The sequence below is a fragment of the Perna viridis genome, chromosome 9 (genome assembly GCF_037379345.1).
Source record: "Perna viridis isolate PV_CMFRI_1.1 ecotype Kerala chromosome 9, ASM3737934v1, whole genome shotgun sequence".
Lineage (NCBI taxonomy): Eukaryota > Metazoa > Mollusca > Bivalvia > Mytilida > Mytilidae > Perna > Perna viridis.
This window is the reverse complement of record NC_142453.1, coordinates 11,831,591-11,847,787: the sequence shown is the minus strand read 5'-3', so window position 1 is coordinate 11,847,787 and position 16,197 is coordinate 11,831,591. Positions and strand designations below refer to the sequence as shown.

The window sequence follows — 16,197 nt, the reverse complement described above, 5'->3', positions numbered from 1 at the left end:
TTAAAAGTATTTTGAAATCGCCAGAAAGTCTGTGAACCAACAACAATATTGACGACCACATAAAAAAGGACTGTCTTGTTTTGTCCACCACTTGTCAGAAGGTCATAAAAGTGTTCGATTGACAAAGACATATTGTTTCTACCAGTTTATTACAAGTATTGTATTTTTTATACAGTGGACATATTTTTAGCTAGTGTTTATATTTTGCACTGCAATGGCAATGGATTCTAACAATCTCTGGTATCTATATCCTCAGGTTGATCCTAAAGTAGCATTCCCAAGAAAAGCACAGCCAAAGGTAAGTGTGATAATCTTACTTCTTAACCCTTTATTCTGTGCCTTGTTGGGGGTCTAAGGGATGAGTCACAAAACATCATCAAGTTGACTATTTTTGCTAAATCATTGTTCTTTTTAAAATTTTTGCATATTCTTACCTTTTAGACATATAAAAATGACTGATTTGATGAAGTTTTGCTTTGAGAAATTGGTGCTGTATCAAAAGTGAATGCATTGATAGGAATATTAACTGTGTTTGAGGAAGTATTCAGCTACAGTCCTGAAATGTTCTGTGTCAATTGAAAAAGCAATATATTGAAATAAAATGATATGCTAACACAGTTAGTGATTTTCAGTGATAATTAATATCAGATGTTTCCTACACTATTATGGGATTTTTCAATAGATTTTATGCTTGGTTTCAATTCAATTTTTAAATAGATTTAGCTGAGCATTTCATAAATGTTTTGATTTAGCAAAAAACCAACATTTTGCCATGCCATTTTTACCATGAAGGAAGTGCAGCTTTGTGCCATACATTTTAACAGTAAAATGTTTTACAAGTGTCCTATTTAGATGACATTCCTTGATTGTGAGAATTAGAATGTAAATGACATAAGAAAATTAAATGATAATCATCTTCGACCACTTTACTTAATTTGCTCCAATTATATGTACTTCCATTACCATAAAATTTATTAACTGTATCATTTTGTTGCTGTCACATAAAAAGATTTTGAAAAAAAATGCTATCCAATTCTATAGTATTATCAATATCCAAATTTGTATTCCCTCACTGCTTTAAAAAATGAAAAATTTATGAGCAGTAACTCAAAGGATGTGAAGAAAACATAATTTCATATTTTTAATGTGATAAAAGTGTCAGTGAGATTTTTAAATTAGGGAAAACCAATTTCATTTGTGTATTAATTACAATTAGTCATTAATATTGTATGTAATATATATACTTGACTCTAGGGGGAAAAGATTAAGGAAAAAAATCATGTTAAAAGGCCTTGAATAGAATAAATGACACTTATTAAGTTGATTCAAATTTCACAACAGTCCTGATAGTGAATGATGGTTTAAACTTAAAATAGACGACAAAGTAGTTAATACCTTTGATCATCAAAGCCAAGCCTTCAATTTACTGTGATGGAAGTGAGATATCCAGATTTAAAGTCTGTCAACCACTGTGCAACTTTGAAGCTGCATAAAAAAAAAAAAAAAAATTACCTTTCAATATACGCATGGTAAGAAAGGTAGATTCATGTAGAAGTAAAGTCTTGACGTGCTATAAACACAAATGTTCAAGAAATTTTATGCGTTGACTTCAATTTATATACTATTTCTGATTATTTATTTTAATCCATAGTGTAATTTAAGTTGAGTGGTCTGTCTTGTTTTTTCAGTACAGTCTGCCCTGTTTGTGGTGTTCTGAACAATGATTTTTTTTTTATTCACACCAATACAAATTTCCTAAACTTCCTATCATCATAGATTTGAATTGTAATGAATTTACCTTAAAATTTAAGAGCAATGAAATTGTATATTTTGTAACATTGTTTCGACAGAATGATGTAAAAGGGACAAGAATTTTATTATAGTTTAAAGTGACTATGCAGTGGGCCTACATGAAAAAGTCAGCATACTTGTCAAGAATGACATAAACAAGACTTTTTGTATAATCCATTTACCCCTTTTTTTAATGTTCCTAGTAAGCACATGTTATGTTTTTTTCTTTAATATGTTAGTCACTTCTGTCTGCTTTTAAACAGTAAAGACAATAAAATGTGCTTAAGAATCAAAACCTAAGACCCCTTTTTATGCCTCAGATGGAACAGTCCTTTAAGGTACTTACTTGTTTTGACAGGAACACCCGGTTGAATGCATCAATCTTTAGAGGAACTTGGTATTTTTGACACATGGACCAATCCTTTGGGGTACTTGGTTATCTTGACACGAGCACCCCTGAAATAGACCAATTCTTGTAGACACTTACTCGCTTACAAAACACCCCCTTGAATTTTAAATGGACCAATCTTAGTAGGTACTGACTTTGATACTAACACCCCTGAAATGGGCCAATTTTGGAAGAGTAATCAAAGGAACCAAGGTTATAGTGGTAATCAAAATAATGTAGTCCAGGGACAAAGACCAGACATGGAAAAAAGACATACACATGAAGAACATAAAGTAACTAAAATCATACATACAAAGTAACAAAAGCAAATGAGCAACTCAGACTCCACTAAAAACTGGGAGCATGGACCAGGTGCACCGGTAGGGAACATATTAACTCATTTTGACATCACCCTCTACTAAATGGATGGGTCCTGATACTGCCTACACTTCATACAAATTACAAGATTTATTTCTTTGATGTTATTAAATATAATGACAATTTCCATTGCAAGCAATCACATTATTAATTGGAGAGAGATTGCTTCTCAGTGTTGAGTGGAATTGAAGTGCAGCATATCTTTAGCATGATACTACAGATACTTAAAAGTATTTTCAATTTTTTATTATAATCTGTTATTATATGGTAATTTAAAGGTGATAATTTACGATTGGTCAAATAAAGATTAGGGCTGATTTGCTAAAGGTGCAGTGAAGGTTCTTTTATTCCTGGGAATCAATTTTCATTGCTTGTCAAATTTCAAATATTTCGTTGATTCATGAATTCATGGATTTTGCTAGACCTTCATTAGAAATTGAATTTTTCATTGGGATTTGGAATTTGTGGTTTGATTCAACCATAAAAGTAAAAAAAAAAAGGTACCCCACAAACTATAAATAACCACAGTAACTAGATCTTAATTTCTTGATACTTTATAATATTAGGAAGGTGAACCTTAAACGCTCCCGAAGGAACATTTGAATTCAAACACTGAAGTCCTTTAATAATTTTTATCAGCCATGTTATTGTTAATTTCCAAGTTTGGTTGGTAAAATGTGTCATGAAATACATTTTTATTTGTCCTAATGCATTCTACTATTGTCATGGTCAGAAATATGTATAGAGTCAATGTTGGAGTATTCCAAACTGTTCAGTCAGGAGTCAGTATTGGAGTATTCCTAACTGTTCAGTCAGGGTTCAATGTTTGCATATTTCAGACTTTTCAGTGAGGGTTATTCCCAACTATTCATTGATCTTTCGAAGTATGAACATTGTTATGTCATAACCAGGCAAATCACTTGTTTTCTTGTTTGCCCTTTTTTTTTACGGTAATTCTTAAATCAATTTTCCACAAAAACTTTATGAAGCGAAAACAAATGCATGAAACAGGTATGGAGGCCTATTCTTCGATTCCTTGTCCTTATCAACTTGAATCTTGAATCGTTCATTTTCCCACAAAGCTTTCATGAAGCGTGAATTTGTTGCATGCATATGAAGACAAGCGGTTTGTTCCGTCTTGTAATCATTCCCGAACTTTATTGATGTTACATTGTCATGCGAGCCATATATGTGTGATAAGTCAGCTTTTATTGTTACAGCAAATCGATGATCGGATATAAGAAATGGATAGAATATGTTACTTTGATACTAACCGAGGGGAGACTTAGCGGTTCAGTAGTTCACTATTCTTGGCTATTGATATTCTTAAACATGCAATTTAGAATTTCCTTAAAACCTTGAAGTTGATTCCAAACGTAAATGGGATGTTGATACAATTGTCAGTGGAAAGCTATAAAATTAAATCAAACTCTCTTGGAACTGCCAAGAACTCTGTCCTCTTCAGCTTGGTTTTTAAGCGCCATCCAGCTGCAAATTCTATCCCTTACAAATTCCTCTACATCAGTTCATTTAAGACGGAGAGAAAATCGTTAGAAAACGATAAATTGACTTAAATGTGCTGTTTGCCGGGGACAAAGCTAATCAAGTGTATTAGGCAAACTTGAGAGAGATTGTAGCCATCCTTAATGTGATGGAATCTTGCTTTTAAAATCAATTTGTGATCAAATTTAGAAATTTCATTTAGTGTTCCTTGGAAAATTGTTTAAGAGAAAACAATTCTTTAGAGGACTCCATTTTTACATTTATCTGTTTTGTTATTGTCCCTTTCAGATCAGTCGTGCAATATACTTTTTTCAGAGCCGCTGAGATCCAACTAAGTACTTTTCACATTGATTTGTCTGACAGAAAATGCATCATGACTCAATTTCGTTTAAAATCTTAATACACCCTCGACTTTGCTTACCAAAGCCTACATAAGTAACATGTAAATAGCTTAATATCACTAGAACTTTTATTCAACGTAATACTTTTGCACTAAAGTGGGATAATAAATGTCGTTCCGAGGAATAATAATTAAATTCCAATCTTTAATTCATGACTTGATTGAGTTAGCTTTCAGTGAATGTCAAACAAAAACTTATTACCATTTTATATGACCTCCATGTTTTTTACTTTGTGAAAAAATCATTCATATGTAAATTGAGGGTCTTGTTTCTTAATGCCTGTAAGGCAGATGTGTCCATGTGTCCATGGTTCACTCGTTCACATGGTATACCTCACATTTCTAAAGACCCAATGTGGCTGCCATTATTAGTGGTTGGAAGGTCAAGTTCATCAAGTCACCACTGCCATTCATCTTGAAGATGTAGGCATTGAGCGATCATCTCCCTGACCATCGGACAACTATACAATCAATATCTAGTTATTTCTCCACACTTGGCAACCATAAATAGAAATTGAACGTTGAACGAGCGGAAAAATATCAGGACGTTTTTATTGAAGGCAATTGAAGAGTTTCAATTAAATCGTGTCCAGGCCACTAAGTGATCAATACGTATTCTAATGTATATATACTGCTTGATCTAGTGCTATTGTTTGGCAGACATAAGAGAGCCAAAATTCCTTCCTTTCTAGGAGCAATATGGCTGATCGCGAAAACTGTGTTTATCAATGGTATTAAGCAGGGATGTAGTGATAAGAAATATAAGCTGCTCAAATGAAATTATTCGACCGCTTTTGTTTAAACTTGTGGCAAATGTTCAATATAGGTAGAAAATTAATATCCTTACATTTTATCAATTGTGATATTGATTTGTTTTGTACGTAATTCTCATTTATAAATATGTCATATTGATTTCAAAATTTAGATAAATTTGGACTATTACATTTTTATTTAGGAATAAATAGCCTTATTTGTAAATTTAATTGGACAAGTTTTCAATAATGACATTAATTTATCACCTATGGTTTGAAAAGTTAAAACTGAAAGGGTTTTAAAGAGACAGTTACATGAATAGAAAATTTTCAATTATCAGAAAAACTAAAACGATGATTCAGGGGTATTGAATGCTATCATAAAACATGTAAGAAATGGTTTTAAAAAGTTCAATCAACATGTATAATACACGTACATGTTATAGTACATGTAGATTTTTTTTTTGCTGAATTTAATTCTTTCTTAGTAAAATCTGTTTTTAAACCAATCTTGTAATTTGACGTCTTTTCTTTTTTTAACTCTTAATCATGATTAGCTTGACAGAACTTTTATCCATTGGCTTTTATCAGAATTTGTTTTGTGTTTAACTGGCCAATTGAGCAAGCAATGTATTCATTGGTAGTATCTAGAATTATTCCTATTTTTGATAGAATCGTTAGCCTGGGATGAGAGGGGGATTTTCTCCCACAGAAAGCTCTTTGTGCTGTTAATTAGGACTCTCACTGTAGGATTTCATTATACATTTGAAAGCATCAGCCATATTTAATCAATTTTCAGTAGTTTCAGCCAGGTCTCGATTTCACCAAAAAGTCGTAAGTGTAAAGTTGATCGTAAGTAATGACGTCATAAACTAAAATAGCATTGTGACGTCATGATTTACGATCTATTTCACACTTACGACTTTTTATGAAACTGATGCCAGGTCTTTAAGAATATTTGACTTGTACTAACTGTTGAGTTCAAAATAAGGAGTTAGTTTCTAGTATCGTTAATACACAAAGCGTCTCTTATTTTTACACAAAAATTATTGATTACAGATAATTTTTTATTTTATAAGTTTATTTTTATTGAAGTTGTCGGTAGGCTGAAGTGTTGTGTAAATCCATTTTTATGATGAATTGTCTTCTTTAGAAGATTGAATTTGTATGGATTATTTCCCTTTAAAAAAATTAAAATTGTGCTATTATTGGATCAAACATTTAATATTTAACTGAACTATTTTACCACTATGACATTTTAAGTTAATGGGATGTTTGTGTTAAAAGTCCTTTTTAATTTGTGTTCCAATTGAATTTTTTTTGCAAGGAGTTCTTTCATGTGCTCAAGTGACTCAAATGATAACATGTTATTTTTAAAAATCAATGTTTGTGCTGTTGGCAAAAGCATTTTAGAGCCATAAGAATAGCATATATTTGTAGATTATTGAATTTTTCACTGAAAAATTTAATAGAAATTCACCAAACTATTACAAAACAGGTTGAATAATAGTTTTCTGCTGGGTTGTTGAACGAAAGGAAATAGCATAAATGTTTACACAATTTGGGCAAATATTGAAAGTAAACTCTTGGATTGAAATGAAAAAGCGTGGTAAATAAAAAGTTTAGTAAATATTGTCCAACTTGTTTACTTAGTTTTATTTAGGTATGCTAGCTAAAAGCTTTTGTCTCTTTATTTTGTTTCTTTTCCGATCATTGTTTACTTTTTTTCACACATAATGAAAAGAAAATTTACCACAGGTTTTGATGCTATTGTGAAAAGTTTGATCCATTTCTTGCAGACGTCAGTTTTCCCATGATCTTGGTCCAGAAAGTGTTTTCGTCTGTTTCACAGGCAAGCTGTTGCCATGGTTACTATAAATTGAGAACAGGGCTCATAAAACAAAATGTTTTTATGATAGGTCGGAAATTTTTATACAAAGATCTATCTGTCTCTTGGTAACTGCTACACAAATTCAAGTGAGGCCAGTGTATATTTTAACTGCAATAAAATTTTACTTGCAAACCTGGTTGAAAAGTTTAAAAAGATTATAATTTGTGTACAAAACTCTTCACACATTAGGTGCAGAAGTGCATCTGAAGTGCGCAAAACAGATAAGAACGCTTTCTGTTTGATGAAAATAAGGTCCAATTTTTGCAATTCTTTTGTATTCACATATGATATGTATACATGTGTCTTAAATGGCTCATGGAATCCTTCAAAATCAAACGCAAGAATTAGTGCAATGATTTGTAGAGAAAAGATCACACTTAAAATGAAATTCTACATGTTCCTCCTTGAAGACTTTACAAAAAATCACATTTTGTTTGGTAAAGCTAAATATTTACTTGCACTTTTTTGTTGATATTGTACTTCCAAAATGAGGGTTTATACCTACTTCTACTTCTTCTGCAGTTCTGTCATCAGATATAGTCGACAGTCATGTATAATGAAAATGGTAGTGATATTTAAACCAAATTTCCTTATCCAGCTTCGCTCTATTACACAGATGACCTTGTTGACAAAGGTCCTCCCAATTTACAGCGATTTTTTAAAGCTCTAACAATGAGTCTATGGCTTCGTGATTCATGTCTAAAACTTATTAAATTCAAGTTTGAAAGAAACTTTATTAGGAGAATTTGAAAGAAAAGTTTCCAAAATTGAGTCAATTATGACCTTGTTTAAACAAACAGCAAGGACCTCAGGAACAAACCTTTTTTTTTTAATTTGAAATGGAAAAAAGACTTTCTTTTGCCCTAATATCAAATGTTTTTGTAATTGGCCTAATTAACATACTAAACAGCGTTTTATTGCATACGTTCTCGTAATTACTTGTTTTCTAATAATACCAAAATTCCTTCATTAACTTGGTCATCCTTATTGCGTATGTTGTCATCCCTATTGAAATACAGGAATAATTATTTTTCGTGTACAAGTACTTCAGTATTCATAAGTTAATAACAAGGGGTATTTATAAAATGTTTGCTCAAATCATATGTTTACACAACTATTGTCGGAGAGATCGAATACAAGATCAGTTCTAGCTTGTACCACCGACATTAGTCTCGTAGGCTTTAGAGAGAGCAGAGGCAAAATTTTTTGTACCAGTTAAGTAGTTTGTAGAATATTTTTGTGGATTTTTTTTGTTGGAAGTTAAAAAAGTGTAGATTAATCATGATGAATTTAACAACAGCTATCGCAACTCCCATGCCTGTGACTCCAGCACAACCAAAGGTTAGTTTATTTTAAAAACTTTGAGAAATTACATTTTTGAAAAAAAAGTTTATTTTTTTTTGAAATTTTTAAATCCTCGACTTCAAGTCGAGTTGACATGGATTTAAGTTCTCTTTTGATCAATGTGAGTTTTCTGATTTGTTAATACAAATACACGTAATTAAAGATCATTAGTAGGGCAGTTATATGTAGGCGCAAGTACATGCACTCTCTACAATGATTCTAGATTAAAGTTCATACAGCTACTAGTGTATTCTTAGAATGTGCCCCGGAACTTGACATCTTGTAGTTGATTGTTAATTTCGGTTTACTGATAATAATGATTTCTCATGTTATACATGTACATGTATCATTTTTAAGTTAAGGAAGTATAATGCAGTTTTGGCAAGATTTATTCTCATAATCCTCTTTTCCATGTTATCTAAGAAACACAAGACACTCTGACATTTAAAAGGATTTAGAAGCAGACTGTACAACTGTGATTGCATTGTGGGAATTATTTTTTGGCCAGATTTATTTGATGATTTTTAAAATGGGACTATTAACATTTAAGTTCAAATAATTATAGATGACAAAATAGCAAAAATATGAATTTTGGATAAATAAAATTTCAAAAATGAAAAATAGTATTGATTTAAATACCCTTGTACTCTAGTTGTAGAATATCAAAACTTATAACAGTTTATGAATCAGTTGTATTGAATTGGAATTAAGAACAAGTATATTTTAGAAATAAACAGCAAAAATCAATAATTTGTATATAAATAAAAATAGTTTTGATCAGGCATATTAAAACTTAAGATTTGACAGAAGTGCAATACAGGATTCTGAACTCTGAGGAAGACTGGGGGGGATTTATTGGATTCTTTTACATAAATGTTTGAAGTTTTCAATCCTGACTTATGATTTTTTTTTAGGATAAAAATCACAGATTTTTGTCTCTTAGTTTTTGAAATCTTGAACAAATTTTTGATTCAAACTTTTTTTAATTTGATCCTTCTGTAACAGCCACTACACTGTTTCCACTCCTTACAATTCTTATTGATGTGATGTTTTGAGCTGCCTGATTGTGGCTCCTGCCGTCTTGTGTTTTATTGGTCTGATTCTGATATGAAAGTAATAGTCAATTATTGCAACTCAAATACTGCTGAACATTAAAGAAATCTTTTTTTGTTGCTTGGATTGGTTTATTTCAGAGGGAGAATTATTGTTTGGGGTCATCCATCTTTATCGATTTTCTTGTGATAGAAGAAAATTTCTCAGACGTGATTTTGATCTTGAATATCAAGTTTATCCTAACATACGACAAAATAACAAAATAAGGACTGTGGTTTTGTGGTCGGTATCTTTATTCAGGCAACAAACTATGGATTAATTTTCTGATGATGAAGCTGAAATGAAGCAATTCCATTTCCGATAATAAAACTTAACCAAGCGTGCAGGTGAAAAAAGTTTATTTCTTAATGTACCGGTATTCACCAAGTTGTTTACCTATATTTAGACCTGTAGTCATTAAAGGATATTTTTTTTTTTTATTAAGTAATTTTTAAAATGTTTTGAAACTTGGAACATGAAAAGATACTTGTATAAGGATGATTGAAGTGAAATTTATAATTAATATTGAAAAACGTTTTTTTTTGTCATTTTAATAATGAATTGAAGAGACACTCCCCATCTTTTTCTAACCACAATTGTGTCACAGTACGAGTATAGGAATTCCTTACATGTAATTGAATCTTGTTGGATCAGAACTTAACAAGTTTTGATCCATCATGTCTCTGCTCACTTTCCTTTTTCAGTCCATTAAGATTTTTGTTTGTTTTTCTGTCATGAAGACCCTCGGCTTTAATCCTGCTTGTCAATATTGATAAAGATCGAAAACAAATATGACAAGGTATATGACCAAAATCAATTATCGCCAAAACAGGTCCTTTTTCACATAAGGGAGTAACTCCTCCAGATCGCTTACCAAATCTTTTGTGCTGTATCGACAACCTGTCAAGTCAAATTTGGTTCCATATAAACATCTTTCCATAAACAAATTGGATATCTTGCAGCCACACTGCAGTGTTTGGGATACTACAACTCAATCTAGAATTGTAAGAGAGTTATAAAAGAATTAAGGTCAATTTTCATCCTGTTTGAAGAGAAAATAAATGTGAACAAGCAGTATTGAATCAATCAGTCATGACAAAACTGACAATTTGGGAGAAAAAATGTCTTGTTAACTATTTCCAAGTTTTTCACAGTTTGGCATTATTAGATAACTGAGAAAGACAGAAATTTGTATAAGTACTATTTCCGTCAAATTCTATTCCTGCTGTATTTAACTCTGGCTTGGCATTTTTGCGTTAAAGGAAATGGCGAAGTTGGCAGGCGTATCGCTGAAACAAGTAGAAACAACAATGTTAAAAGACCATTGGTAAATGTATTGTTAGGATACAGTGAGAATGTTTGGGGAAATTTTTGTGGAAGTTTGCTGTGTAATCTCGCATTGATAGGTCTTTTAAACTGGGTATATATACATGAGTCATATCCTAGATGTACATTATGTGAATTGCATCACACTTGGTTATGTAATTGACGATGCTGATGTTAGTGACAAAAACTTGTCCATGGCTATAATATGACACAACCAGATACTAGATAGGTGTTACCCAGTTGAGAAAGAATACATCAAAGCATTTTATCTATGAGTGGAACTTTTATAGAAGTTGATGTGTACAAAGTCGACTGAAAGTGTTGCATTGTGGGGACAACAATGCTGAACTTGTTTTCCATTATATTGTTGATATCACTTTCATGTTGCACAATCTGTTACTAAATCTCTATATTAACATTGAAGAAATCAAAAACACGAACATAAGTTCAGTGTCAACTTGAGGTAATCACTACAAAAAAAAATGTCCTGTGAAAACAATTACTGTTATTAAGAATATTAGAATTTTGGATAAATTAAGATTTGTCTTGATTGCTGCTTGTTTGCTTGTGATAAAATCTGTGAACAATTGGCTATTGTTTTTCTTTAATGTTTTCATCTTTGAAAATGTCCACCTTTGGAAAGAATAAATGATTCTTTGAAGAGCAATTTTTTGGTGAGTAGATTGGACCATATGATAAGAGGACATATTCTGAAGGAATTTATTTGGGGGTTATGAGACAAAGTTTCTGTTATTCTAAGTTAAGCAGATTTGATCTTGCCGAGCCGATGCTGTCGCCTGACATTCAGCCATCAGAGAGACACACAGACAACACAACTACGGCATTCTTTACGGAAGGATTTGTCACTGGGATAGAAAGGCCATTCATTTTATAAAAGAAAAGTAAACTTGTCAGGACGTAATGAATATCTCTAACTTAAACATTTAACCGATCAAACTTGACATTTGAAGAAAATAACCTTGATTCAAACAAGGTCTTTTCTTTCAATGGGTATAGGATAAATAGATGTTTGTATATGTCCCAAGACCATATAATGACTGTTGAACTAGATAGGGTTAATCCATGCAGAAATATAATTGGACTGAAGAAATGTTTGAAAAAGAAATATTTGTATTTTTATGCTAAGTTTTCTGGAAGGGTTTAACTTCTACCAAATTCTGTGTTAATATTCTTGTAGCTTTTTTATTTTGTTTAGTTTTACATGTGTAGAATATATTTTGATAATGAGTTTTGAGAAATTCATTTTTTGTCCTGTACAATCAAACTGGTCTCCATTAACCTTCTGAGGGAGAGTAAAATTATGGTCACTTAAAACAGGTGGTCTGTATTTATGGGATAATTCTTCATAGAATGCACTACATAGGCCATCCTCACAATGTCAGAGCTTCTTGTGTTCATGGGACACAAGTGGACACAAGAGCCCTGACATATTGAGTATGTACATAGGATATTTTATGTATTGTCTTTCATTATACAGGTTATTGCTAAATACAGGGGTTCAGTAAGATAGGTTTGACAGGATTTGATCCAGAAGAATTTCCTAAACTGTATATCATGATTGTAACCAAGGTATCATTCAGGATTACTTAAGTTAGGCTTTTTAGAATAATAAGAATGAGGACTGCTTGACATGCCCTCAGGGGATCCTATAAGGTACTTCAAAAATAGATCAAAATTAAAGAATTAAGTCTTATAAAGGGAGACCTATGAGCCAAACATACATGCAATGGACATGCAATCATTGGCAGTACACAACATACCTACAACACTACTGGTTTTCTGGATAGTGCTGAACCAAATGTAGACTCTTTAATCATCTCTAATACCATATTCATTTGTATGGCTTTTACCTAATAAGTCTTTTAATATTGATCTGCAGTCTGTGTTCTCAGATGAATTTTATGGAGGATAAAAAAGTCTTAAACAGCCATTAATGGGTTACAAATTTCCTTCTGGAATAAAATCTATGACATTAATCCCAGTAATTACATGAGAATCTGAGATGTTGAATTTCCAAGTTATTGCCATATTTGTGTGGAGTGCTGAATTACAACACTGAATTATGAATTGGACATGAATCTTATAGCCTGTAAAAACTTGGTATTTTATGGACATGTGTAGGCATGGATGAATTGCTGGGAAACAGGCAAAGGTCAGGACTCCCACTTATGGCCAAAGACACATATTTACCACATTTTATGCTAGGATGCTGAGGACAGAGGTCCTTACCTGCTCTTTAGGGGTCAAAAACATTATTTAAAGGTAGTGCCAACTACATCTTAAAGTTCTATTAAATTTCTGACTTTTTTCTTTAGCTTTGCTATCCACTACTTGACTGATTTTCTTGAAACCCCAAAAGGTGAATTTCAATGCGTACATGTATAATGGACAAGTTAGTCTTGAATCCTGTACTTTGTTGTCAGTGTATATTTCAAACAGAGATTTGTCATTCTAAAGAAAGAAGAAATCTGAAGAGGAATCTTTCTACACACTTTTTGATAAAGAGTTAGAATTTGAGTACAAAAATGTCATTCATTTAGAAGCATGCTATTTCTGTTGATTCAACCTTTCATGGGTTTGTTTACTTAAAACAAAAATCAGCTTGTATTTAAAATTTTAAAGTTTAAAAAATTTGTAGAAATGTTTTAAGTTTTATAACACAATAAGCTTTTCTGTTAAATAACCGTTAACATTGTTCAAGTTTAGAAGAATAACACAACTTCCTGTTCGAGCATGTTTTCAATATTGGTTTTGAAAGATATGAATCTGGTTGCATAAAGAACTTTCAGCTTTTGTAAAAAAATGTGCTAGATATGTTATCAAAGAATTTGGGCTTTTTATAAATAATTTCATTTTCATTTCAATCATTCATTTGAATTACAACAGCGATGTTTTATAAATTACAGTGGACCGCCCATTTTTTTTTCATTTTTTATTTTTCATGCTATTCAGCAATAAAGTCGTTTTATTAACATTTTAAGAGTTTTTTTACTTCTAGAATGTCAGGATTTGTTTTGCACACAACATGAAGGGTGTTTGTTTGTTGTTGAATTTGAGAAAATTAAGTTGAAATTAGAATTTCATGATAATGTCTGTCTTTATAACATAGAAAAACTAGTACTATCTTCAGGAAAAGATAGCCTGTTCAGTAAAATTTGTTCTTTTTACTTAAAATTTTCTACATTTCATTCAGGAAATAACACATGGCACGCAATTTCAATTTCCCATGCAGTTTTTTTTTCTTTCGAACACCATGAAGTTATCAGTATTTGGGCAATCGGGAAACGGAATCGCAAACAGGTGACTTGCCTTTCCATGGAGTGTCTTTAAGATCAAAGGGTAAAAAGTTTCCATGGAGTGTCTTTAAGATCAAAGGGTAAAAAGCGAAACTATACGACTACGTCTGAAAAATCACCAATATTGTAACACAGAAATGTGATGCCATAAATAGTACTAGGTTCTAATTCTTTACAAAGTGTTCTTATTTGACTTGAAAGTGTTAATTTGATATCAATGAATGAATCACTTCCAAATTTGATCACAGTCATTGTTTATTCCTAGGTGTCAATTCCCTAGAAATGGATCCTTTATTGGTATTTTTATGCTGTATTACAGGACAGAGAAGGAATCTTGAAGGGTCGTTGATGTTTTGACAGATATAGAAGGTCATTGTAACTGTGTGGGAGGTGTCAAATTTGAGGATCCTTGTTAAACTAGTTTACAATGGGTTCCTAAAAATGTGATGAGGGTGAAAATCAACATCATTTTATTTTACGTAACAATACTTGTTTTTATTGAATGAGCTGCACTTCATTGCTGGGTGTGACAAAAAAAATCCCCCCTCTTTTTACCTCCTTATAAATTTATAGACATTCACACTTTCTATTTTTATTGTAGGTAAATATTTAGTCTACATAAAGATTGGTGAAAGTACAAATTTTATTTGTATCTTTAATATCTTGGGGGACTATTGCTTGTTGTATAAGGCAATTTGAAAATACTTGATTGAAAAATGTGATTAAAAGTATGCCAAGCATGGAAAATATAATAACTTAGCAGTATCAATATAAAAACTGATGAAAATGTGAGATACTGGATTTCCAAATGAGAACTTTTGGTTTTAAATTTAAAGTTTGGTCATCAGAGACAGAAAAATAATTTTCGTTTGCTGTCTGTTGATAATACGTAATAAATAATGGCAACAACTAAATTACAGAACAATAATCCAATCCATAATCAAGTCATTGATACAATTTTTTTGGTGGTTTAATAGAAATAAAGAATTTAAATGTTTAACTCTAATTTTATAATTCTAGGAATTAAGGATCTAGTATCTGGTATGAACCATTTTGTGGTTAAAAGTTCAGGGTAATACATGTGAAATTCAATCCTATAGATATTCCCCCCTTTTTTCTGTCCTGCATTTTAAAAACCCAATTTTAACCTTATTCCCACAAAATCTAACCACAAAATGAATAGAAATGTGAGTCATCTTATTTGATCAATTTGTACAGGTAATAAAGATAAAGACCCTTATATATATGTGTGTGTTACCTGTACGAAATTGACAACTATTATGATTGATTTAATCTATTATCCTAGGTGACCTATGACCTGTAATTAGAAATTGACAAGGCTTGTTAGTCAAGGTGTCTTTCTGATCAGTACCAGTTAGTTCAGGTCAGTTGATCCTGGTTGATGAAGGTCAAAAAATAGACAGTGTTGTAGTCCTGTATATATATACCCCTGTATGAAGTTATATGACAATGTCACCTTCAAGTAACTTGTACTTTAGAAGATTTTTTGCAAGAAACTTTTTTAAGGAAATAACAGTCATTATCTGTTTCCTTTTGATTTCTGAGAAAAAAATTGCAATCAACTTATGGTTTCCATGTTCTGAACTTTCAAAATACATCTGCATTTCTGTTCTACTCAAATTGTGAATTTATGCTTATGGTGCTGAATTAGCACCCTTGCAATGCATTAAAAACAGTTGCTTTGATGGGATTAAGCTGTATTTTAATATTACTGTTAAGTACATTAACAAATCTGAATTCATGTAACTGTAGCTTATAGAAAATTGAAATCCTTGTGTTTGTCAATGGAATTCTTCTTGTGATTCTTGGGGCATAACATACAATTTTGTAACCATAAACTTGACAATATGCACATGTTCTTAGCTCACTGAGATGTGCAAAGAAATCTTAGCAGTTTCTAGGTGGTAACTCATTTGTCATCGTAGAAATATTTACGTCATTTTGATTCAGTCGTAATTAGCATTGGTATGACATAATACCAAAGTGCACAAGAA

At 31.6% G+C, this 16,197-nt stretch overlaps 1 protein-coding gene across 3 annotated transcripts in view; it reads left to right on the top strand.

The window, feature by feature from the left end:
* The window catches only part of LOC148606714 (RNA-binding protein Musashi homolog 2-like), a 104,538-nt gene that overhangs the window by 13,728 nt on the left and 74,613 nt on the right, over window positions 1-16,197 (top strand). For 2 of the 3 annotated variants that reach the window (XM_088545651.1, XM_088545650.1), the window contains exon 5: window positions 257-298. In XM_088545651.1, coding sequence (XP_088401777.1) covers window positions 257-298 — 42 coding nt within the window. Of the gene's footprint in view, window positions 1-256; window positions 299-8,215; window positions 8,445-16,197 lie in introns of those variants that run through there. The other variant, XM_088545652.1, reaches the window with a different exon arrangement.